This window comes from Aquarana catesbeiana, linkage group LG01 (assembly GCF_042186555.1).
Source record: "Aquarana catesbeiana isolate 2022-GZ linkage group LG01, ASM4218655v1, whole genome shotgun sequence".
Lineage (NCBI taxonomy): Eukaryota > Metazoa > Chordata > Amphibia > Anura > Ranidae > Aquarana > Aquarana catesbeiana.
The window spans coordinates 631,407,009-631,432,605 of NC_133324.1; the positions used below are offsets into that span (position 1 = coordinate 631,407,009).

General features: G+C 37.6%; 1 protein-coding gene across 1 annotated transcript; it reads right to left on the bottom strand.

Moving 5' to 3' along the window:
- EREG (epiregulin) lies at window positions 1–25,108 on the bottom strand. Its single transcript, XM_073601025.1, has 5 exons — window positions 24,655–25,108; window positions 9,091–9,171; window positions 7,357–7,480; window positions 5,827–5,973; window positions 1–4,335 (listed from the first exon to the last, which is right to left on the bottom strand). The coding sequence occupies exons 1-5, from the start codon at window positions 24,695–24,697 to the stop codon at window positions 4,269–4,271; spliced, it is 462 nt and encodes a 153-aa protein (XP_073457126.1). The 5' UTR covers window positions 24,698–25,108; the 3' UTR covers window positions 1–4,268.
- Between the last annotated feature and the right edge of the window lie 489 nt (window positions 25,109–25,597).

Below are 25,597 nucleotides of genomic sequence, written 5' to 3' on the forward strand. Positions count from 1 at the left end.
TACGATTGCAAATTGTTTAATTTGAACAAATCATATGACAAAAACTGTCATTGTATAAATAACGTTTTAGTTAACTTCCTTTTTTTCCCTATCAACAACAGCAATTATTTTATCTGAACAAATTATTCAAATATGCTTACACAACCGTCTTAGATAATGGCAAGTGTAAATAACAGTACAAATGACAACCATATTAAAGTAGAACTATAGGCAAAACTTTTTTTTTTATTATTATTTTGGATAGAGCAAGGGAGGGTTATAAACCCTGTCAGATTTTTTTTGCCATCTGTTTCCCATTTTGGAGATTTCCTTTCACTTCCTGTCCCTTAGCCAAGCAGGAAGTAATAGGAAATACAGAAAATGAAGGGAATTCCTTGTGGACCCCCAGGTCACCAGAACTAGTGCCCCCATTGGAAGATTTCCCCTCTATTACTTTTCTGGGGAATTTCTTTTACTTTCACTTTCAATGATAATGGTAAACAGGACAAATAGAGAAGGTGACTCCCTAAAGGGGGCACAGACAGCAATAAAAACTGACAAGTATTCTAATCCATCTCCGCTATGTCCAAAACTAAAAAAAAAAAAAAAGTTTTGCCTTTGGGTACATTTAGGTACATTTTGATTCTGTTGTATTACATGTCCCTAGTACAGAAAAACCGGCAGGATTTTAGAGTGATGAAGCAGCACGTCTGCAGTACACTGTATGTTTAAATTCATTTTATTTTTATTTTTTTTAAAGCAATGTGTAAAGTAAAGTAACATATTGCAACAATTACAAAACACTTTTCATTCAATTGTTATGGATTAGTGCTATTTGTACTGTTTTGTTACATGAAAACTGTATTATGTTGAAAACAGGCCCTTATAATTATGATAAATGTTATTGCCACTTCCCAATCTTTGAGCAAATTAATTTGCCCTGACAAATTGTCATCCATTTTTCCTAGTACTTCTCAGTATCTCTGTAGGAGACTTGGAGGAGCTACATTGATCTAGGTAACATTGTGCTCTGCCCCTTTGCACAGAGGGAGGCCCATTTGATATACACAGGGGAAGGCAGGGAAAAGCCCATAACCTCTGGGCTAGGCTGCTAGAATAGATCAAAGCAGAGGTCATGGGGCTTCCAGGATCCTGCTGCTGCACATGCAAACCACCTAGGAAACATATACATGTAACCATTAGGACAATGTGTTTGCAAATATGCATTAAAGTACATTTATTCCTCAAAATTGTAAAATGAACATATGTATAAATGCATAAATGAAGCTACAGTTCTGCTTTAGGATGGCCCAACTGTATTGTCAACATCCTAAAAAACCTTCCTGTACCCATGTAACATAACAGATGTAATTACTATGTTGAATTTTCATCAGTTTTGCATCAGTGTACAAATAGTTGTTTCCCTGTGGAGGTGATTACTAAACTATTTTAAATAACATACATACATGGATTGTTTTAGCGAACTGTAGTCCCTGCATAAAATTTGTTTATTATTAACACAATCATAAAGCATTCTAGCAATGCAACTATGTTAACTAAGCTGTAAAAAGCATTATGGTTACACTAGAAAAGCATGTCAAATTCAATTTAACATATGGTTTAATACTTTTAAGGCTCCGCAGACCTCAAACATGTTTGAGAGTTTGCCATACAGTCTCGGCAGTGCCATACTGGAAAATGTCACTCAGAGGGCAGCTAGCAAAAATTCCAAGACCTACCACTTGTCTGAAATTGCTTAGCACTGCAAGTTCAAAGATCTCCTAGATCAGCCCTTTTCAATCTTTTTACCCCAGAGGAACCCTTGAAATAATTTTCAGGTCTTAAGGAACACTTGCTAAAATCAAACCAGTGGGGGGAATGGCCCTTGCATTGGTGGCTAGTGAGAAAAGTGTCCCTTACATGGTGGCAAGATGGAAAAATGTCCTCCTTACAGTTGTGGTCAGACTTCCACCCATACAAAAAACTAAAAAGAGGCTTGGTGTAATGCTGCTGGCTCCATTAAGTGATGTTTGCCATGGAGCTACGCAAGAACCAGCAGATGGGATGTTAATTAGCCACAGTTCAAAGAACCACTAGCAACCTCTGGAGGAACCCAGTTGAAAATGGTTGAGGATGGTTGTCCTAGATGAGTGGGGTCTTACCCAGGTCTCTTAGCTGGCATAAGATGTAAATCGTAGCCATATTCTGGAGCACAATTACATTGTATGTAATAATGATCCAAGTAATAAAGTTATTGATAGAATCTAATCAATCTTTTTAGTATCTGAAGACTACTTTTTTGGTGATCACTTACATACTGCATATTTTCTGCTTGCTGTTTCCTGAAAGCTAGCATTCCATTCCTGGGAACATGCATATTGAGCATATAGAAAAACGGCTCATTATCTAGACTGTGTCAATTGATAGCTTAATAAATATTATTACAGTGTTTTTGGCTTTTTGAACTATCAAAGAAACAAGTTAGTCTTTGATAACATTAAATTATTATAATAAAATTAATAAACAAAACAGAGAATGTGCATAAAGTAAAACATTTGTAGAGAATATGGATGTACAGGTCAAACTTGTTCAAGATCAGTGGAAATATTAAAGCCAGGGGTTCAACATGACAACCAGAATCTAGTTTTTTTTTAAAGCAGAAAAGGTACAGCAACCTATGTAATTCTCTTCCTTTAAATGCTTGCTTACCATTTATTTTAATAGTAATTACAAACAAGGAAGAATAAGCTTTTATTATAGCTCAAAAAGTGTACATTCTTTTTTTTTTTTTACATATATAAAATTTGCCCTACCTTAGGGCACATGCAATCACCTTCACTTACTTCAAAACTATTAAGCATCCAAGCAACCAATACAGTGTCTCAGATCTGCTTAGAACAGCCAGAAAAACTCATTATTATCATATTGATTTCCACCTTAGTGGAATATTTAAAACATTCCTGATCCCCTATGTCAAAGAAAGAATCTCTCCATCCAGGCATGCAGTATGTCCATTACAACTCCTTCCATACTTAAAGATTAAAGTAAGGAAAGATTCACGCTTGACATTCCTTAATATCTTAACAAGCGGCTTGCTACCATAACTCTCCTGTATGGTTTTAGCAGGCACAATGGTCAATAAATGCACCACTGCATGCTTGGCACATTTTCCCTTTTAAAAATACTTTTTAAAAGAGTTTGTTTTTGGGATTTTTTTTTTTGGAATTTTTTTTTCCAAATAATTGCGTGTGTTTAACATCAGTCAACATGTCCATAGGCATACTGACTATCATGCATATTAAGTAATTTTAAACCTAATCTAACTATGTATGAACTTTCCCCCACATTCAAATATCTACTATGTGGTACATGTATGAGCACGCTTTTTTTCTGCACACAGACTGGATCAGTCAGCACTGTGATGGCCCAGGTGTGCTGCAGATTGGGCAGCCTACATTTATGTTATTTTAGGTTACTCAGTTTGTCAGGGTATGGACAATTTTAGAGGTAAACTAATTAGGTAACAAATATTATGACTGAGGAACAACTAAATTGTACATTATTCTGTGTATTATTGTATTTTGTCATCTTATTCTCTAGACACGGGATAACATTTAGACTTGCTATAGATGGGCAGGTATGTCCCTGAGAATTTTAGGTTGGGTTGTATCTAGCCATGCTCATACTGTGTGACAAATGTGTGCCTGATCTCCCCATAATACTCTACTGATTATGGCTCCCATGTGGTACTTCTTATTTTTTACTCTTCTCCATTAGATTAAAAAATTAGGCTCTGCTTGCTGGGAGATTTTCCAACTGGTTGGAAAATGTACCTGTGCAATAAGAAGCAACTCCATATATTTATTGTCCTCCTTATCAGCACCCAGTTAAGCAAAACTAGGTCAATAAGTACAAATGATGCTTAAAATGTAAGCATCAAACCAACTGTGGCCAGTCGCACTCCAGGCATTACAAAATAATTTACAACAAATAAAAAGACACATAAATATTCCATAAAAAAAACGAGGATACAAAAATTCAATTCTGTAAAATATTTACATGTTTACAAATGTCCTCTTAGGTGATGGTCACAAATAATACATATAACAATATTAACAGCAATACTAATAAGTCATGGTTGACCTGCAGTGCACAAAATAAATCTAAATATATAAATATTGAACAATACAAAAACTCACGAAATGAATAGTTTACATTAAATGTAGTTGAGAGCACCAGCTGCTTTGGGAACACTAATTTCTCTTTGACCTTCATGGAAAGTCAAGATTCTATGCAAGCGGGGTATTGACTCCCATGTATTTCTGGTCAGGCCGTGGAGATTTTTTAAGTTTGTACCTGTAGAGAAAACAAGCACACATAATTAACTGCTGCAGTTCACTACTAGTCAGGCTACTACTTTCCTGAGAGTGATCATTTGCTTTGTAATATATATATATATATATATATATATATATATATATTTATATATATATATATATATATATATATATATATATATATATATATATATATATATATATATATATATATATAAATTAAAGCAATTTATGTCCTGAATCACTGAATCAATACTGTTAAACAACTTCAGCACCATGTAAATAAGCCCATATTTGGGCTACTTCAACAGCTATATAATTTCTTTACAATTTGCATTTTCCACAAAAGATTATTTGAGGGGTGGCATACCATTGACCTTTCATTTTTTAAGAGATCATCAGCATTTGCATACGCACTATCCTTAAAGTACAACTCCAGTCGCATTCTTTTTAATGTTTTGAATTGAGTATTTAAATGCTTTTTATTGTTGTCTAGGTCTCTTGTAAAGTGATTCATCTTCAATTCCCATCCAAGAAACTTGCTAGGATATTAGTTATTAGTGAGAGAAAATCATTCAAACTGAAGGTAGTTCCAGCTTTGACTGATGCCCCTAGAACAAGACTTTCCCTATCCAGGTGCAAATGTAAAGTTTTAGATTTACCCTCTTTTTAGCTTTGGCTGGGCTTCTACTTTACGTCTCTTATAATTGAACACAGCCATCATTACAGTTATTATGAATACTTTAATGTCGTTTAGTAAATACTTAGTAAATACTTAGCGAATACTTTCAAAAGATCTGGTGAAGCTATCGAAACAGATAACAGAGTGGAGATGGATTACGAGAGTGGAGATGGATTAGAATACATGATAGGTTTTTATTGGTGCCTCTGCCCCATTAGGGAAATTCACCCTCTCTATTTATCCTGTTTACCATTATCATCAAAAGTAAAATTAAAAGAAAATCCCACATTTTTGGTTGTCCCCAGAACAGTAATAGAGGGGAAATCTTCCAATGGGGACACTAGTTCTGGTGACCTGGGGGACCCAATGGTTTCACTTTTATTTGCAATGATTTCCTCTCACTTCTTGTTTTGGCTATGGGACAGGACATGAAGGAAAATCTCCCCAATAAGACACAGATGGCTTACAGGGGTATAACCCTCTTTAATGTATCCAAAATATAAAAAAAAAAGTTTTGCCTATACTTCTACTGTAAGTTTATTGCTACATAGGTCTACCGGGGAACTGGATTGCTAGACTATTATGATATATATTGCTAAATGCTAGACTATTATGAGATATCCAGTTAAATCACATGAGCCACCTGCCTCTCCACCTTGTCCAATCAGAGAAAGCTTTACTTTCATTCAGAGAGATGTCTCTTTATTCTATGGTGCCATTTTTTATTCAAAATAGTACTTTTCTCTCATCTGATAGCAAAGCACATATTCCCTCAGTAGGTTTTCCCTGAAGTGTATTTTAAAAATGAGTTATAATGAAATCACTTACCACTTAAGTGCAAAGAACAAAGCCAAGGCAGTTACTAAAAGCAACATAGATGTTAAAAAGACGATGAGCGCCAAATATTCTTCATTGAGAGGTTGCTTTACAAGTTCTGAATGAGCACAGCGAAGTCCTAGATAACCTCTCTCACACCTAGAGAACAAAAAAAATGATAATGGATCATTCAAATGGTCACCTAAGGGTCTCACCATATCTTATTATTTTATATTATATTATATAATATTATACACATATAGTTATCATAATATTATTTCTTCATTTCACTGCAAGTAAATATAGCAGTAAAATAAATGTACCACATTTATGGAAATTTTTCCACATCCAGGTCACGGACTTGTAACTAACTTATAGGTCATCAGCAATACTTTCTTAATAGATAAAAAGCATAATAAATAAAGTTATATAAATAACCCCTCTTTTTATAGCTTGAATACAGATTAAAGTATGTTGTAAGGATACACATGCCTCATATTTAGACAACATTTACTTTTGCTAAAGTTCAGCTTTAGGCTACTTTCACACTGGGGCGTTGGGGGCATCAGCAGTAAAGCGTCGCTATTTTTAGCAGCGTTTTACCGTTGTTTTTGCGCTGCTTTTTGGCCGCTAGCGGTGTGCTTTTAACCCCTGCTAATGGCCGAAAAAGGGTTAAAAGTGCCCCGCAAAGCTTAGCTGGCACTTCAGAGGCGATGCCCATTGATTTCAATGGGCAGGGGCGCTTTAGGAGCGGTGAAACTACCGCTCCTACAACGCCTCAAAGATGCTGCTTGCAGGAGTTTTTTTAGCATCCTGCCAACACACCTGCCAGCACACCACTCCACTCAAGCCTTTTGGCTTTCACACTGGAGTGAGAGGAGAGGCTCTTTACAGGCGCCTCACTGTAAAGTGCCTCAGTGTGAAAGCAGCCTTAAAGTGGTATTAGAATCTAAAGGTTTTTTTTTTTACCTTAATGCATTCTCCACATTAAGGCAAAATATACCTCACTAACTGCCCCCCCCCCCCCCCCCCACGTACCTAAACACCTACTTGGCTCCATGTAACTGCTCCAGCACTGTCTTCGGCAGAAGAAACTGAGGCAGTGGAGCCATAGGCTCCTCCTGCCATGAGTCAAATGCCTGTGAGAAGGGAAAAGGGCATGGCTTACTGGGGCTATGTGTGTCTATGAATGCACACAGCCTGGCTGAAGACCCAACAGGAGCAAACATGCACAGGTGCCTCTTTAGCACTCAAGCCTTGCTACAGGAGGCACCTGAAGGAGAAAGAACCTGACAGTGCTGACAGGAACTGCCAAAAGAAGAGGAAAGTAACCTTTCATTGCAGTATTGTTGCACAGAACAACAAAAAATTGCCTTTAGTAACATTCTACGTTATTAGAAATAAGAAAAAGTAAAAAAATGTATTTGCATGAGACATCCAATCATGTGACGAAGAAGATCTTTCCCTGCACACGATTGGATGCTTGACATCAACACAACTTTTGTAATTTCTCCACACTCCTATGGAATAATAGCTACTTACTGACAGTAATGTTCATCAGCCTCCTCGTGGTACAAGCACTGACCATTGATACAGTAGTTTCTCATTTCTGGTGCACATTTTGATACCTTCAGTGTGAATCCATGTGGATTTTCAGTTGTTTTCACTGATAACAAAAAAGCATTGTAAATAAACATGCAAACACAATTATATTAACAGTACTATAAGAATAATATTGCTTTTGACTGACTGTAATAATGACCCCATGCCAATATTGAATTTTGGGAATGTTGGAAAATTTGTAAAATGGTTCTAAAGGCTTAAGGTTTTTTTTTTACCTTGATGTATTCTCTGCATTAAGGTAAAAAAATCTGTAATAAAGATCCGCCCAGCCACCCCAAGTTTACAAGTATAACATATGTTTAAACTGTATATTTACTATGAAAAATTATGAAGATAAAAGGCATTTTAACTGATTTTCTTACATACAGTGCCTTGCAAAAGTATTCACCCCCCTTGGCATTTTTCAGGTTTTGTTGCCTCACAACCTGTAATTAACATGGATTGTGTGAGGATTTGCATCATTTTGTTTACAGAACATGCCCACAACTTTGAAGATTTTTTTTTTATTGCGAAGCAAACAACAAATAGGACAAAATAACAGAAAAATTATATGTGCATACCTATTCACCCCCCTAAAGTTAATGCTTTGTAGAGCCACCTTTTGCGGCTATCACAACTTCAAGTCGCTTTGGATAAGTCTCTATGAGCTTGCCACATCTTACCACTGGGATTTTTGCCCATTCCTCCTTACACAACTGCTCCAGCTCCTTCAAGTTGGATGGTTTATGCAAGTGAACAGCAATCTTTAAGTCTGACCACAGATTTTCTATTGGATTGAGGTCTGGGCTTTGACTAGGCCATTCCAACACATTTACATGTTTCCCTTTAAACCACTCAAGTGTTGCTTTAGCAGTGTGTTTGGGGTCATTGTCCTGCTGGAAGGTGAACCTCTGTCCTAGCCTCAAATCACGAACAGAGTGGTACAGATTTTTCTCAAGAAAATGCTATCACATTTCTTTTCCACTTCTAATTAGAATATAATGTATAATTATGAAGGATCGGTGGTTAGCATTACAGGCCTACAGCAGAAGTGTCCTTAATTTAAAGTGATTGTAAAGTCCTTTTTGTTCTCTATAAAACTAACAAACATGTTATACTTACCTGCTCTGTTACAGTGGATTTGCACAGAGCAGCCCGAATCCTCTTCTCTGGTCCCTCTTTGGTGCTCCTGGCCTCTTCCTCTTGTTCAGTTTCCCCACAGCAAGCAGCTTGCTATGAGGGCACCCGTGCTGAGTCAAAGCTCCCTGTGTCCATTCAGATGGCTGAGACACTCGTGGACATCGCTGGACCGCGAGGGACCTCAGGTAAATATTAGCGGGGGCTGAGGGGGCTGCTGCACACAGAAGGCTTTTTATCTAAATGCATAGAATGCATTCAGATCGAAAAAAAATTCTGACTTGCACATTCCCTTCATGTCTAGGTGTATTTTTTGGGCACAGATATACCATTATACACTAAACAATCAAAGAAAATTTTGCTGAAATGTATATCTATATGCACTAATTGTTTGGCTTAGACAGATAAACACTTGTTTTTGAGGTGCTCTTGGATATATTATTGCACAATTATTAAGTTAAGTCATTCATTTAACTGTACTTTAATCATTAGTGTGATTTTGCAAGGATATAATTAAAAGATATAATCTTTTCTTACCCATTTCAGTTGTACAGTTTTCTCCAGGTTTGCACAATGGTCCAACTGTTGTCCCACAAACAAGCTGTAGCATATGAAAACCTATAAAAAAGATATTTGTTAAATTATTTGCTTATATATTGCAGCATATAAATATCACAGTACATTGCATGTGACAAACATACTTATAAAATAAATTTAAAGTAGAACTATAGGCAAAACTTTTTGTTTCCATTTTGGATAGAACGAGGGAGGGTTATAACCCCTGTTAGATTTTTTTCACCAACTGTGTCCCATTGGGTAGATTTACCTCCACTTCCTGTTCTTGTCTCATAGACAAAACAGGAAATGTGAGGAAATCCTTTCAAATTAGGGAAATTCCTTGGGGACACCCAGGTCACCAGAACAAGTGTCCCCATTGGAAGATTTCCCCTTTTATTACTTTTCTGGGGACAACCCAAAATTTGGGATTTTCTTTTACTTTCACTTTCAATGATAATGGTAAACAGAACAAATAGAGAGACAAATAATATCCTTACTGGGAGGCAAAGATAGCAATAATAAATGACAAACATTCTAATCCCTCACCGCTCTGTCCAAAACTAAAAAAAAAAAAGATTTGCCTTTAGTTATACGTTAATGACATTATCACATTAAAATAATATTTGTTTAATTTGGGACTTTCAGTTCAGTACTTATTTCATTTCTGAAACCAATGTTGGCAAAAAAAACAAAAATAGCAGAAAACATGAACAAAAGCAGGGTTGTCCATGGTGCCCAATCAAATCCCTTGTTTCATTTTGCCAGAGGTTATAATAAGACATATGATTGGCCGCAACAGACAACATCCCTGTAGTTGCCGTTTTCCTTTAAATTTTTCTTAATGAAAATCCCTTTTACTGCTAAGGCTTTTACGTACAGTAAACTGGGCTTCAGTAGTTGCAATAGGCCGCATCTGATTTCAAATGACTTTGCTGGGCCACTGCCTTTGCAAAGTGTTACAGAAATATGTGTTGTGCATACAATATTGTGTTACAGATTGTGATTTTTATAGATTACGATAACAGTAAGCTTCTAGTTCATGGGTAATTTACAAAAATTGCAATCAGTGATTCTTTCTTTGTCTTCAACTAAATCCAATAATAAGAAACTTCTAATATATGCCCGCAGTTGCCATTCAGACACTGTACAGGTATACCCCCTCCTTTTCCGTCTCCTCTATTCCAATACAATTTTAAATCTTGATTCTTCATGTCTTTGAGCCATCTACTTTTCTATGTCCTTCCGTGTAAAACAAAAGCAATACTGTCAAGAAGAACCACCTACACTTTTAAACATTTAGCCCTCATGCACACAGGCTGTTAAAAAAACGTTATGAAAACGCCAGTATCTTTGCAGTGATTTTTTTAAACTTTTTTCAGCTTTTTTCAGCGTTTTTGCAATAGCGTTTTTGAGCGTTTTTGAGCGTTTTTCCGCGTTAGCGTTTTTGAGCGTTTTTTTTTTTTCAAATTTTTTTTTTTTTTTCAATGGATCAAAAACGCTAAAAAACGTTGGTGAATGACGTTTTTGAGCGTTTTTCAGCGTTTTTCAGCGTTAGAGCGTTTTTACAGCTGAAAAACGTCTTTCAGAACCCACTGGTCCTGGGTTTTTTTTACAGCTTAAAAACGCCTATGCCACTTGCAGCTCAAAAATGCCTAGGTGGGCATGAAGCCATAGACTAACATAGACAGGCCTTTTTAAGCTGCAAAAAAAGCTCAAAAAAGCAGCTGTAAAAACGTCCGTGTGCATGAGGACTTAAAAGGGTTGCCAAATATAAAGTGGAAAAGAAACATATTTTAGATTGGGGCTGATGGTGCAATTCTTTCGGAAAGTTTTTTTTGATTAGCATAGGCATAAAAAACTAAAATGTATGGAAAAAAAGCACAACATAAAAACAACATATAGTGAAACTCATTGTAACTGGTAAAGCCTGCCTTGCACACTGTGTACTGTACTTTTTTCGGCACTCTAGGAAACAGCAATTTGTTGTACATATATCAAACACTCAGTAGTTATTTGTAAAGTAATTTTGACTGTAAAGTCAGAAACTTGGTGTCAGCCTATAATGTGTGAGAAATTCAATATTTACCCTTGTAGAAAAGTTAATGATAGGATATGGGAGTGGCACTGCTTTAATCATATTCTCAATACGCCTACCAGCGTAACAGAGTATACAACAAACCAGGCAAACAAACATAGTTACACTGCGCATAACTTTTTTTTTTAAAGAGAAGGATTGGTTAAAAATGCCAATTCTTTTAGGACATAAAGCAAAGACTTAATTATAGGATGGAAGAGTGTCTGTTATCAAATTATCTGAATCATTATTTAAATTTCTAGGAGATATTTGTGCACCCAATAGGTCTATTTTTAAAGAAATGTTGATTCTCCTGTGCAAGACACTGTATAGGATGGCGAATCTTTCCTTTCATAACTGTATTAGATTTGTTTGAGTGATGCACTTTGCTATAGAATGGTGGCAATTTTTAATAACTGTTCATAAATGTTTAAAGTGCATCTACAATACATGTAAGATAACAGCAGTGATGATGTACAGGCAGTTTGTGACACCCCTAAATCCCTGTGAAGTCCCTTTGATACAAAGCCTAGGTTATGAATCTGGCCTCAAAGTCTACCAAAACAAAAATTAAGCTCTGCCCCTGATGGTGCTAAAACCCATCATTTGCAATAGAACTGTTGTGTGACAGGATCACTACTGCCCCCTGAAGACAGGGCTTAGTGACAGGATGGACATCATTTTGACTCAAGCAAAAAATCAAGTTTCCATGTAGAGCCTGGACCTATCAAATAGGTTCCACAGGCATAAGAGGGGCAATTTAAAGACTTATACAAGTACCTGCAGATACAACTCTGGACCAATGCAAGCACTCGATGCATTTTTGGCAACATATAATGTGCTTTGTAAATTGCCCTATTCAATTTACTTGAATTGGGAAATTGAGGTTTGTGCATCTGAAATATTACACAGGATGCTTTTTCACAACTTGTTTAATTTTGTCTGTGATGGAAAAAAGGAGAAATGAAGATTACACTTTTATGTTAAAAAGCCTTTAATGCTTTATCTGTACTTTGCCAGGCAACTAACACTGAACAGGTGTATCAAGTAGTTTAAAAGTTGTGAGTTACAAAAAATCATGCTCTTCTGGTGGCAGGGACAGTTCTCTGTCACATTTTCATTATCAAAAATCACCCATGCAGCTAAAGCTTTATTGTTATGCTGTGACAACAAGATGAATAGTGGATGCTATGTAGATGTAATGGGTTTACTGAAACAAGTCAGAAGGTTATCAATGCTTAGCAAGCTAATAACCGGATGTGTTTATCCCAGGTAAACACTAGCTCCATGCTTTGTAACCAATAACATACTCTCCATAGTTACAATGCAAGATGTTTAGCATTAGTTTGTTTATGCATTAACTTTAAGTCAAAAATTTCCTTTGCCTCCTTTGTGTTGTTAAGCTACCCACAGACAATAGATCTGTTATCCAATATATGCGATTCCTGTTCGAACTTCAAATAAATTCTTTACATAACTTTGGTGCACCTGACTTCCAAATGAAGGCAATTCTCCAGTTTGAACATTTTGTTGAAAAGGCAATTGTTTATTAAAGTCAAGAACTGCACTGTGGGTCAGGCTGCCTTTATAGGTAAATGGTCAGGGTTAAAGAAATACTGTCACCTTGCCCATGCAAGGTAAAGTGACAGTATACTCACCTTACCGGCTCTCCCTTGCAGCTCCTTCCTTCACTGATGCCAGCACTGAAATTCAAGGTATTGGCTTGTTTTGGTTGCTAAGGGTAGCGGTGACGTCACTACCTCTGCTTGGGCCCAGCAATTGACTGCTACAGATTAGTAATATCTCTATTGACATACTCTTATCACCATGCCCTAAAGATCAGAATCATTCAGTTTTAGTAACAGACACTGGTTTTATTATTTAATGGTTTTATTGGACCCTGGTCTCTTGACAAAAATTGTGTTCCTACACAGTAGGATACATTTTTTCTGAAAATGTAATATATTTATGGAGTTCTTAAAATTTGGTTGGCATTTATCTTAAACAATTATATTGTTTAAATCTTCGCAATGTTAGGACCAGAATTGCTACAACAATTTAAAACATTTTTAAAACCTAATTTTGCTCTGTATCTCAAAGCACGTAATAGGATGCAAAGAGTTACGCAAACTGTTAACTATATTAAGAAGTGTGTCATCATTTTCACAACTCTAGGTAAAAGGTAAGATCAAAGTGAGAACCAAGCCCTATTTTTTCTACATCCGTGTTGATCTGTCAGCGCTTTAAAGCTTCCAACAATGAGAAATTGGGAGCTGTCAATGTAGCTTAGAGTTCCTCCACCCCATACTCCCATATGCCTGTAAAGCCTGATAGATCACATGACTGTATATTGTGCACATGAACTTATCATATACTGTACAACCTGGAAGCATTATCGATCACTGATGTCACATGAGTTTTATCATATACTCGCATAAATAACTGTAACTATCTACTGTGCTATAAATCATTTTATAACTATAAAGTCATCCGAGTCTTACTTTTTTACTGAATGTTCGGACTTTGATTCACAACATTATTACAACACAGATTTAGGACCTTTAACAGCAATATAGTCTAAAGGGCAGCACAGCTATGTTTAGCATAAAATAAAGATTGCAGGTTTTAAACAGTCACCTAATATTTTATTTTTATATATATATATATATATATATATATATATATATATATATATATATATATATATATCATTTTAAGTAATTGGCGAACACTAAACATGTAAATGTTTTTGAAGTCAGTGGCATGAGAAGAGAACTTGACAGTAGTTGCCTGTTAGGTTATCCCATTATCCCACTTGTCCCTGGCACTCATCTCACCTCTTTTGACTCTGCCTTGATTGACCACTCTGTCTTTACCTCTGTGGTTCTTGGAAGTGATATACAAAAGCTCTGGTCAATTGGCACAGTGGGAAGGAGAGGTCTGGGAAAGCATTAGCTCAGCCACTCATTCAATTACTCAAAAATAGTTAAAGTGATAATAAAAGGCTCAGTTTAAAAAAAAAATAACAAACATGTTAGGCTTACCTGCTCTGTGTAAAGGTTTTGCACAGAGCAGCCCTGATCCTCCTCTTCTCAGGTCCCCTGCCAGCGCTTTGGCCTCCCCCCCCCCCCCCCCCACACACACACACACACACACTGAGTGTTACCATAGCAAGCTGTTTGCTATGAGTGTACTCGTGCACGATCCCTCTAAAGCCGCCTCTGTGTGTCCATAAGATACACAGAGTGGGGTTGGCCTCGCCCCCCACTTCCTTTTACCTGGCTGTAATTGACAATGGCTCCCGCTGGGCCAATAAGGAGGCATAGAGCTGGGACAGCAGCTGCTCTCATGCACATTGCTGGATTTCAATGGGCTGTTTAATGTACTACAACAGACCAAAAATCATGCATGCCGCATTTTTGGCAGAGCAGCACAACACATGTTAGTGCATTGCTGCACTGCAATGTGAGTGTGCCGGGGTGCCACTCAGCATGAATGGCACTGCATTGCACCAATGTGTTACTGTGTGAATTACCACATTGGAATGGTGTAAGTATGTTTCTTAGTTGTGGTTTCCTTTAAAGAGTCAATTTAAAACTGGATAAAAAAAAATGTAAATTAATTAGCTGTCATTTCTGGGTAGTAAATGACTTACATGGTGACAACAGTGACTACACAGTATTACAACATATTCCCAGCACTCTAGAATACAGTACGCTTTTCTTAATGGAATGTCATTCTGAATAGAACAACAAACACTTGTGTGGTTTTGTGGAATGTAATTACAATAGCAGAGGATTACAGTTATTAGCACTGTTATAGAAAATCACTGATAAGACAAATCTTAGAATAGATGTCCCTCTTTGTCATTTTTAAAAGGCCATGTGAGTATGATGATGACATGGCAGAAAGGTAATTGTTCTCACCAAGTGGGTAGCATTACAGACGGACTGCTACAGCGTTTCATATACATGCAGTATATACAGTATTACTTACATAATTCTACAGTGTTGTGGCGAAGTGATGCTGGCAACCGTGTACCATGGTGAGATTTGGGTGCAGAAAAGGAAGGTGATTTTACAGTTATGCACAAATGTAGGGATGAGCGGAGTGATTTTTTGCGACATTGATTCTATGGTGAAATCACCAATTTCAGTATCAGTAAAATTTTGTAGATGCAGAAACGTATAATTTAGCTCATTGAGCTGCTTAAGTGAAGTTTGAAAAAAAAAATGACTCTTTTTTTTTTTTTTTTTTTCCCCCTTTATGTTGGGATCCTGCCCTAAGCAGTATTGCCTCTAGTCTAAAGTCAGTGTTGCTGGGCTGTAGTCAGCCTGAGCATGGATAGTTTTGCTTTCCCTTAAGCGTAGTGTTATTGTTTGTTTCTTCCTGCTGCTGGAAAGTGCCCCAGGCAACAAGGTTAGAGGATCCAATAACCGTAGCTATGAACATTTATGAATCCTTGGCCAACCACTAGAAGACTTATTGCCAGAGGTGCGTGCTGGCTGGGGAAGGATAGAAATATTTGAGAGTGACCTTGGAAACCTCTCTTGCCACCCAGGCTCTGCCTGGGGAAGATGTACTGCTGTGTGTTCCTGTCCTGCTGCTTGGGGTGGATGTGCTATAAAGATGCCCAAGCCTGTGGCCCGAAGCTTCCTGCTAGAGGTAATATCCAGGGGATATGGAACAGGAAGGGTTAAAGATTTCTTCTGATGACAACTGGAGCTGCTCTATATTACAGAGTGCAAGACTAGGACCAAAAGGTCATTTTTTCTGTATTGATTGTGAGTGGTGATACACTTTTTGAGCATCTTTAATTTATTGGTCCTATATTAAACTCTGTTAAACTGTCTTAAAGTGCCCCAATCCCCCCCCCCCCCCGTTAAAGGCAAGAATGCAACCCTGAAGTGAAATATCCCACCAAACTGGGGGTCCCTGTTAGCCGGGGGTGAGAGGGTGCTACTATGGAGAATAAGATTTTTTCTACTGTCTATAGTTGATTTAATTTAGTGTTATATTGTTTTCACTCTGTGTATGTCATTTATACTGTCACTTTTCATTTTTTTATATTGCTGTTTTTCACTTTATTTATCTTTCTCCTGGAAAAAAGTAAATAATTAGGCTAATATGTGTTTAGGTACAACAAGAGGTCAGTGGTATTTGAAAGGAGCTTTCATAACCCTGCCAAAAAGGACCTTAATTTTGCTTTCTTTTTTTACCAACATTTAAGGTAATTTGAAACTCTCAGAAAAATGCAACCCATTCATCTAAATTGAGCCATTGTGCTTCTGCCCTGAAACGATAATGGTGTGGGTGCTTAAGGTTTAAAACCAGGGGTGAGGAGGCGACAACTTCTCACTGCCTGTCAAACTCCCTGTGAAGATCGATCAGCCACGGATCATTCTTTAGAAGGCTGACACTTTTTTAAAGAGCCCTTAAAAAGAATTTCAACATCTTGGTTCAAACATTTTAGTCATTTTTGATATCTTTACGAGCATGTGCTTATAGTTGTGTAGATCATACCAAGGTGAAAGTAATGCAACAACATTCTATTTATGTATCACCTCTTACAACAAAATTAAAAAAGACGAATTGTCAGGTTAATGATAAACTAAGGCAAGTTCTGCATTACCTTGGAAGAGCCTTTTACAATTATTTTAACAAGCTTGCTGTTCAAGTCTTGTTTTAATTTACATTTATGAAAACGTTTGTTCATATTATTAATATGTAGCATATTTTAGCATAAACTAGCCAGCAATCTGTTTCCTCAATAGCAGAGGTCAGTTCCCGGAAGATGAAAGGAAACTGCAATTTGCCAACAAAAGGTTTAGGTAAGTAGGGTTGGAAAGTGTTCTTAAAAAAAAAAGCTCTGGATTATTGATTCTGAATGGAGAAAGCTGTTTTTTTAACTTTCTCTGTGTTTTGGTATTCCTGGATTGAGTTCCGAAGTTTGGAGATTTCTAAGGGTTTTGGGAGGAGAGAAATCTCCAACCCAGTGTCCAGGTCTTGCAGAAGACCAGCTGGCTGTGAGGGCAGGCGTGCACAGCCCTTATAATGAAAGACTTGGGAATAGTTCAGTGCTCCCGATAAGGCCCCTTTCACACTGGGGCGGCGTCGGCGGTAAAGCGCCGCTATTGTTAGCAGCGCTTTACTGTCGGTATTCAGCCGCTAGCTGGGCGGTTTTAACCCCCGCTTGCGGCCGAGAAAGGGTTACAAACCAACGCAAAGTGCCTCTGCAGATAGGCGCGCTGTCCCATGGATTTCAATGGGCAGGAGCGGGGAAAGAGCAGTGAATACACCGCTCCTTCTCTGCTCCAAAGATGCTGCTGGCAGGACTTTTTTTCCGTCCTGCCAGCGCACCGCTGCTGTGTGAAAGCCCTCGGGGCTTTCACACTGGATACAAAGCAGTGGCACTTTAGGGTCGGTTTGCAAGCGCTATTATTAGCGCAATAGCGCCTGCAAACCGCCCCAGTGTGAAAGGGCCCTAAGAGACAGGTCTGCTCTGGTAAAGGGACAGGTGTGCTCTCAAGCTAGGAAACAGGAGAACTTCAGATGGGTGCCAGGAGATTCCCCTATTGAGAGGTAAGGATGAGCTCAGGCGTGTTTGCACACCCCACATGCAGAGCCCACCAGGAAATCGCCACTGCGCTGCGCTAATCACAGGCAGTGAGACATTGTCTACCACTGAGCTAATTACCCCATATATCACAATATATAAATATATATCTAAATAGATGTATATCTACATAAATCTCTCTCTCTCTCTCTGTCTCTCTCTCTCTCTGTCTCTCTCTGTCTCTCTCTCTCTCTCTATATCTATCTATCTATCTATCTATCTATAGATAGATAGATAGATAGATAGATAGATAGATAGATAGATATTCTATATATATATTTTACCAGCTACTTTTCTCAAATTTGTATTATAATTATTTAATGTCTGTCTATGACATTATTAAATTTGACAATGCGTTTTTTAAGCTGTGTTGTATCATTGTTTTCAGTGCACAAGTATACAGAACGCAGGAATTCACACGGGATATCTTGTTCTAAAATTATGAAAGCCAAACAGTAGGGTAATTACAGAAACAATTGTAGCGATTTCTGTTGGTATGTGAATAAGGACACCAGCCAAGGAAACAGAAACTGGCCTATATCATGCATAATAAGGGTTTGGTTAGTGATGAAATTTGCAACCTGTAATTAAATACGACAGTGTCCAAAAATGTAGCCAGGTTTAGTAATCAAACTAATTCAGGTTCTCAGACACTTTGGTCATTAACCCTTTGATTTTGCATTGCAGGTATTACCATTTTTATCCCCCCTGTTGTCATTAGCTGAAGTGTTTTAGTTCTGAAAGCCTGAGTGACCAACATAAAAAGAAATAGATGACAAGTATGGACATGATTTCATTTATCAAGGCACTGTTGAAAAAAACAGCATGCCATTTTAAATAGCTTTATTACAACCCAGACTGCAGTTTCCTGTTCATTTTCAGTTGCTAGTAACTTAGCTCAGTTTTGTTGGTTTATTGTACTGAGGAATGTGAGATAAACAGGGCACTCCTGGATTTTACCCACCTGCAATTCACATAGATCTGATTACAAGCATTTTCTGGACCTGCCTCCTTATCTATATTAGGACTGTAAATGCAGGGGCACGCAATGCCTAAATTACATCATACACCTTTACTGATGCTGTAGCAACTTGAAGGTAGATTGATCTTTCAAAAACCCGAACAATTCATTAAATAGGCTGGAAATACTTGTATGTGGTTTAGATTGTTAAGCCCCTATCTAGGTTTGATTATCATACCTCTCTATAGGAATGAACCCATACAGGTAATTCAAGAATTAGCACTTGTGACAACTTTCAATGTCAAAACTGACAGTCAACTGCAGGAAATAGATAACAGAATGTTAAATATCTTTTTCAACAATGTTCACACAGTTTGCTAGAACTTTTGTCACAAGTAAATTCGCAGTAGTTTAAAGCCAGTCATAAATGGATTGAAACTCAGCCAGCTCAGCAGGGCTCGGGTAAATTTCGATCCATATATATGCAGGCAGGTTGTACAGAAGATCTTTCAATCGACTTCTGTGCAACCAGCCTGTTGGAACATTTTCACTCAATCAGTGCCACCAGCTATAGCCGTATGTGCTGATGAGTGTAAGCTGACAGTGGGGAAGCCTCCCTGCTGTCGGAATACAATTGTTCCATGGGGGGGGTCCCCCATCCACACACTCAATTTATGATTCATTTTTTTTTTGTTGTTCAACTAGCCCCGTAAGGATTTACCCACTTCCTGCGCAGTCATGTGACATTGTACCCAAACAAAGTTGATGTCCTTTTTTTTCCCACAAATAGAGCTTTTTTTCATGTATGGCCAGTCTAAAGCCTAATGGCCCAAATGTCGGGCAGCATTGGCCGGTTCAAAAGAAACCGGACAACATTCAGCCCTTATGTACTGCAGCTGGTCCTACAGAAGCTGGCTGTTCAGCTGGCTTCTGTCGATGGGGCATGACTGAAAAAGGTCTGACAATTAGTTCCCAATGGCTGAGAGCACTGACCAGAGTGTTCTGGGGGGATGGTGGGGATGTCCCCCTGTCAGAACACAATAGCACAGCAGGGGAGATTGCTGTACTAACATTGCATGGTTAGTACAGGGGCTCCTCTGGAGCTGTCAGTTTTTTTTCATTAAGCCCTGTGCCTAGAGTCATACATATAAATCTATGCTGTGTTTTGGGTATGGTATCGCCACAGTATTGCCAGATTGAAGTGGTACTTCTCCTTTCTTCCTGATTTGCTTATATAGGTAGTGTGTAGCTTCAATTAGAGAGAGATGATCGGAAAGCATGCAGTTTCTGCTTGGATCTCTTTTTTTTAAAAAAAGAAATAAAGGTCTTATATAAAAAAAAATAGAAAATGAAATTCATAGTAAGATAAAACATTTAAAGAAACAGTACAAAAACAATACTACTGTAAATACACCAACAATCTTCTGCCTTCTAAATAAGGGAAAAGCAGCTCAATGAGTACAAATGAAATATTCTGCTTCAGAAAAAAAAAATATTCTAATGGGGAATTTAGCAATTTAGCAATTTTTCCCCAAATCACTCTGCTCATCCCTAGTGATAATATATGAAAAAAACTGATTTCCAAATTCCATATTTTTTATTATTTTTTTTTACATATAATTGTATAATTTTTTTAAATTTTCATATATTTTTCAAATATATACAGTATCTCACAAAAGCGAGTACACCCCTCACATTTTTGTAAATATTTTATTATATCTTTTCATATGGCAACACTGAAGAAATTACACTTTGCTACAATGTAAAGTAGTGAGTGTATAGCTTGTATAACAGTGTAAATTTGCTGTCCCCTCAAAATAACTCAACACACAGCCATTAATGTCTAAACTGCTGGGAACAAAAGTGAGTACATGCCTAAGTAAAAATGTCTAAATTGGGCCCAATTAACCATTTTCCCTCCCCAGTGTCATGTGACCCGTTAGTGTTACAAGGTCTCAGGTGTGAATGTAGAGCAGATGTGTTAAATTTGGTGTTATCGCTCTCACTCTGTCATACTGGTCACTGGAAGTTCAACATGCCACCTCATGGCAAAGAACTCTCTGAGGATCTGAAAAAAAGAATTGTTGCTCTACATGAAGATGGCCTAGGCTATAAGAAGATTGCCAAGACCCTGAAACTGAGCTGCAGCACGGTGGCCAGGACCATACAGTGGTTTAACAGGAAATGTTCCACTCAGAACAGGCCTCATCATGGTCGACCAAAGAAGTTGAGTGCACGTGCTCAGCGTCATATCCAGAGCTTGTCTCTGGGAAATAGACGTATGTGTGCTGCCAGCATTTCTGCAGAGGTTGAAAGGGTGGGGGGTTAGCCTGTCAGTGCTCAGACTATACACCGCACACTGCATCAAATTGGTCTGCATGACTGTCATCCCAGAAGGAAGCCTCATCTAAAGATGATGCACAAGAAAGCAGCAAACAGTTTTCTGAAGACAAGCAGACTAAGGACATGACAAGTGTGTCTTGCCTATAGTCAAGCATTGTGGTGGGAGTGTCATGGTCTGGGGCTGCATGAGTGCTGCCGACACTGGGGAGCTACAGTTCATTGAGGGAACCATGAATGCCAACATGTACTGTGACATTCTGAAGCAGAGCATGTTCCCCTCCCTTTGGATACTGGGTCGCAGGGCAGTATTCCAACATGATAACGACCCCAAACACACCTCCAAGATGACCACTGCCTTGCTAAAGAAGAGGAGGGTAAAGGTGATGGACTGATGGACCAAGCATGTCTCCAGACTTAAACCCTATTGAGCATCTGTGGGACATCCTCAAACGGAAGGTGGAGGAGCGCAAGGTCTCTAACATCCACCAGCTCCGTGATGTCCTCATGGAGGAGTGGAAGAGGACTCCAGTGGCACCTGTGAAGCTCTGGTGAACTCCATGCCCAAGAGGATTAAGGCAGTTCTGGAAAATAATGGTGGCCACACAAAATATTGACACTTTGGGCCCAATATGGACTTTTTACTTAGGGGTGTACTCACATTTGTTGCCAGCGGTTTAGACATTAATGGCTGTGTGTTGAGTTATTTTGAGGGGACAGTACACTGTACACTCACTACTTTACATTGTAGCAAAGTGTCATTTCTTCAGTGTTGTCACATGAAAAGATATAATAAAATATTTACAAAAATGTGAGGGGTGTACTCACTTTTGTGAGATACTGTAATACTTGAAACAGGTATATTTGCTTATTCAATATGCAGATGAAATGTTTTGCTTATAGTGACAGTGACTCTACTTAACTGCACCTCTCTCTCAGTACTGGTCTATATCTATAAGTCATGTCTGGCCTGACTAAAAAAAAGAAAACTTTCTATAATGCTAACTGAGCTTATCTCAGCAGCCATTAAGCAGGGATGCTGATCACATTCCCTGATAAGCAAATGGCTAGCAGAGAGGACATTTATAAATCCGGGTAAAAAATACAACTAAGGCAATATGATAAAGCAAGCAAGTAAAAATGTGAAAATCATGTCAAAAATGACTTTCAGATAGACATTACACTAAAAAGAAGTGGTATTTAGCGAAAAATCCAAGTATAGTTTATATACTGCACCCTTTTTTTTTTTTAATTGCATCACAGGCTTATCCCAGACATGTAGAAAAATGACACCTAGTTTAAGAATGCACAGAATAAGAATGTATGGGAGGCAAGACTTGCCAAATTTGTCAAGCACTGTCATGCCTCCAAAAATATTTAGTCGTGAATGGACATCACAGTATTGTATAATGTGTTTGCACGCATTTAGGAGGCGTCAGATGACACTGATAAATCACTTTTTTGCTTAGGTTTTACGAGCTATACCTTCATCAATTTGTCATTTTCAACCTAACCAGCTTTGTTTCTAAGCTACTGTGTTGCTGTGAAACCTTGCTATAATGTTTCCCTATCTGAATGGCAGGTACTTTTACAGTCACACAGTATACAAGCACATCTGTCCTTGCACATTGGAACTTGAAATGCAACATCCCTGGTAAGCAAATACATTTAGCCAGAATTTTTAGTGGCCTCCCTGCATTCCATTGCACCATACCAAAGTCATAAGCGGGGAGATTTACTAAAGGAGTAGAGAATGTTCACTTTGCATAGTAAATGTTTATGAAAATGTTTAAGATGTGTTCCCACTGAGCATTCAGTCATGTGCAAAAAAAAAAAAGGTTTTACTCGTACATGATTGGATAATTAAAGTGAATACATTGAATAAAATTAATAAAATAAAATGAATAAATGAATGTCACCTTGTCTGTAAAGTGAACACTTTCTTTGCAAAGTAAAATATTTGAGATGTGTATATATATATATATATATATATATATATATATATATACAAACACACATAAAGCAAAAAAAATGCATTCAGATTGCACCACAGACCAAAGTTCAAAATCATTTTATATGCTATAGGTGGCCATACATGTTCCATTCAAATGGAACAATTAATATCTGATTCGACAAAACAAATGAATCAGACATCGAGTGAACGAGACAAAGTTGGCACCCATAAGTGACAAATAGTGGTTTTGATTGACCCAAGTCTATCAATAATAGCAGAGAGAAGGACCATACAAAATCAATAAAACAAGACAATAGATCAACCACGTACAATCTATTTTATTCTGCCACAACCAATCAAACTGGGCAGAAACTATATGTGGTTCATCGCTCGGCCATGCCATTTTTGTCTTGCTCAATCAATGCCCAATTCAGTCATTTTGTTGAATCAGACATCAATCAGTCAGTTTTATTGCAACATGTATGGCCACCATAATATGTTTTATCTTAAAAGAATAAGAGGAAGTTGTTATGCTTTTAAGAAATACAGTATTAAGCTGACTATATACGTAGTTTGAAAGCTAGACTTGTTAGCTGGATCTGACTATTGTACCTTAACATTTTTTATGTAATGATACTGTTGTCGACCTGCTAAAAATGCTAGTTTCCTGGCTGTCGTTGGCTTCACTCAATGACTCAGAGGAAGCATGTGGCAAGTATCAGTCTGTCACTGATACTCGTTCAGTGACAGACAAAGTATTAAAGCATAGCAACCACCAGCAATTAGCATTTAAAGAAAGTTACGTCAGCAATGACAGCTTCCATATTTCTCTCAAAACAGGTTAGTCCATAACTACATGTGCTTGTATAGTTGGAGCATGAATATACTGTACAGCCAATCTTAGTGCAAAATTTTCCTTTTTCAACAAAAGCAGCCTCACTTCCCTTTTCCTAACTCAGTAGTAGTAGTAGTAGCGCTACTACTATTACTGAGTTAGGAAAAGGGGAAAGTGTTGGCGTTATACTGTAAGAGGTTATGTGCATTTGATGCTAAAGTTACTGAAATGCCAGAACACTTTGCAAAAGTCACTACTAAACTGAGAATCTGACAAGGACTATTTTATTTTAGCTATTATAAAAAAAATCATATATTCCAGTTTCTGTAAGTACTCACAATGTGCATACAGCACTTCCATACATAACAATGGAATTTGTTAACATTATAGAGAAATAAGTATTAAATGCACTGATCATAAATAGTAGGTATAACACTTAAATTATTGCAAATGCTAATTGTGCCATATTATTATTTAATGAGTGCTTTTAATTTGTCTCTGCTTTGACATTACAGAATATGACATTGGTTCAGACCTCTTTTTTAATCTTCATACTTTTTATGGTTTTTACATGTATGTGATATTATAATCAATTTTTTTATTCTGAATGTATTAAACTAAGTTAATTTTATGTGCATGTTTTAAATTAATGGTGCTCACCAGGTATGGCGGCATTCTACAGTTTATGACAGAAGGAATATAAACTGGGGAAAAACGTATAAAAGTTTGTATTCCTGAGCTATCAGGTGCATTGCATACTTACTAAGGAAAATGATGACACTGGATATCCTCCTGAAACAATCCATGCCGTCAGCTGATGGGAAGAGGCTGAAAACCCTTGAGTCAGTCTGTTCTTGGCTGGCACTTACAACAGTTGGGAGAGCCTGTGGATGAAGCAGTGCTACAGAACTCAGCGGAATGACTAATCAGACTCAATGTTCAGGCAGGTTTCCCTCTCACCCAGGAATGCTACTCTCAGTTCTGCTGTGACCTCTGAGCCGCAGAGTCATTTATACAACCAGTCCTGCTAGATCACTGGTTTGGCTCCAGTTCCAGTTGCAGACGCACAATAAGGGAGGAGATTTTTTTTTTTCTTTTTCAGCCCACCAGCGGAAGTTTCCTAAGCTTTGGAGTAAACCTCTTGATAACACATGTTTTTGCTGAGAGCAATAAAATTTTGACAGGGCGGTGGGCGGTTGCAGGTAGTGAGAAATATGCTTCTTCTCTGCTTCCTCATCCTCTTCTTGATTCTATGACTATTCACACCCAGTCTTAGATTGAAAGTCTCACCCATATCACTGGCTTTATAAACTTTTTCCTACCCAGCTATATGCTAGCACCATTAAATTATTTTTCCCACTAACGTTTCAAGCAATATTTTATTGTATATGCCTAGTTACTACAGATAATGATGTACATCAAATCATCAGTTGTTAATGAACTGTCTGGAAATTGAAATTAAGTCATTTAAGGAGCATACAATGTCATATTGGATAAAAAAAAAAATTAAAAATAAACTGCGCTTATGATAAACAGAAACAAAAATCGCAGCTGCAACAATCAAGTGAGATATTATCACAAAAATGAAATAGGTGAACAAGTATGTTGCGCTTAAATGAAATAAACAGTAAATAAATAATATAAACAAGTGAGTCCAAGAGTCACAAACATGAAACAATAGTGAAAGTTTGAATGTTGCATCACCA

What these genes read in the sequence shown, in the direction of transcription:
- EREG (XM_073601025.1), bottom strand. Translation starts at nt 24,697, where the DNA reads ATGGATTGTTTCAGGAGGATATCCAGTGTCATCATTTTCCTTA. An exon ending in CAGTGTCATCATTTTCCTTA is followed by an intron (nt 9,172 to 24,654) that starts GTAAGTATGCAA and finishes TCTTTTTTATAG; the next exon opens with GTTTTCATATGCTACAGCTT. An exon ending in TTGTTCTTTGCACTTAAGTG is followed by an intron (nt 4,336 to 5,826) that starts GTAAGTGATTTC and finishes TTTTCTCTACAG; the next exon opens with GTACAAACTTAAAAAATCTC.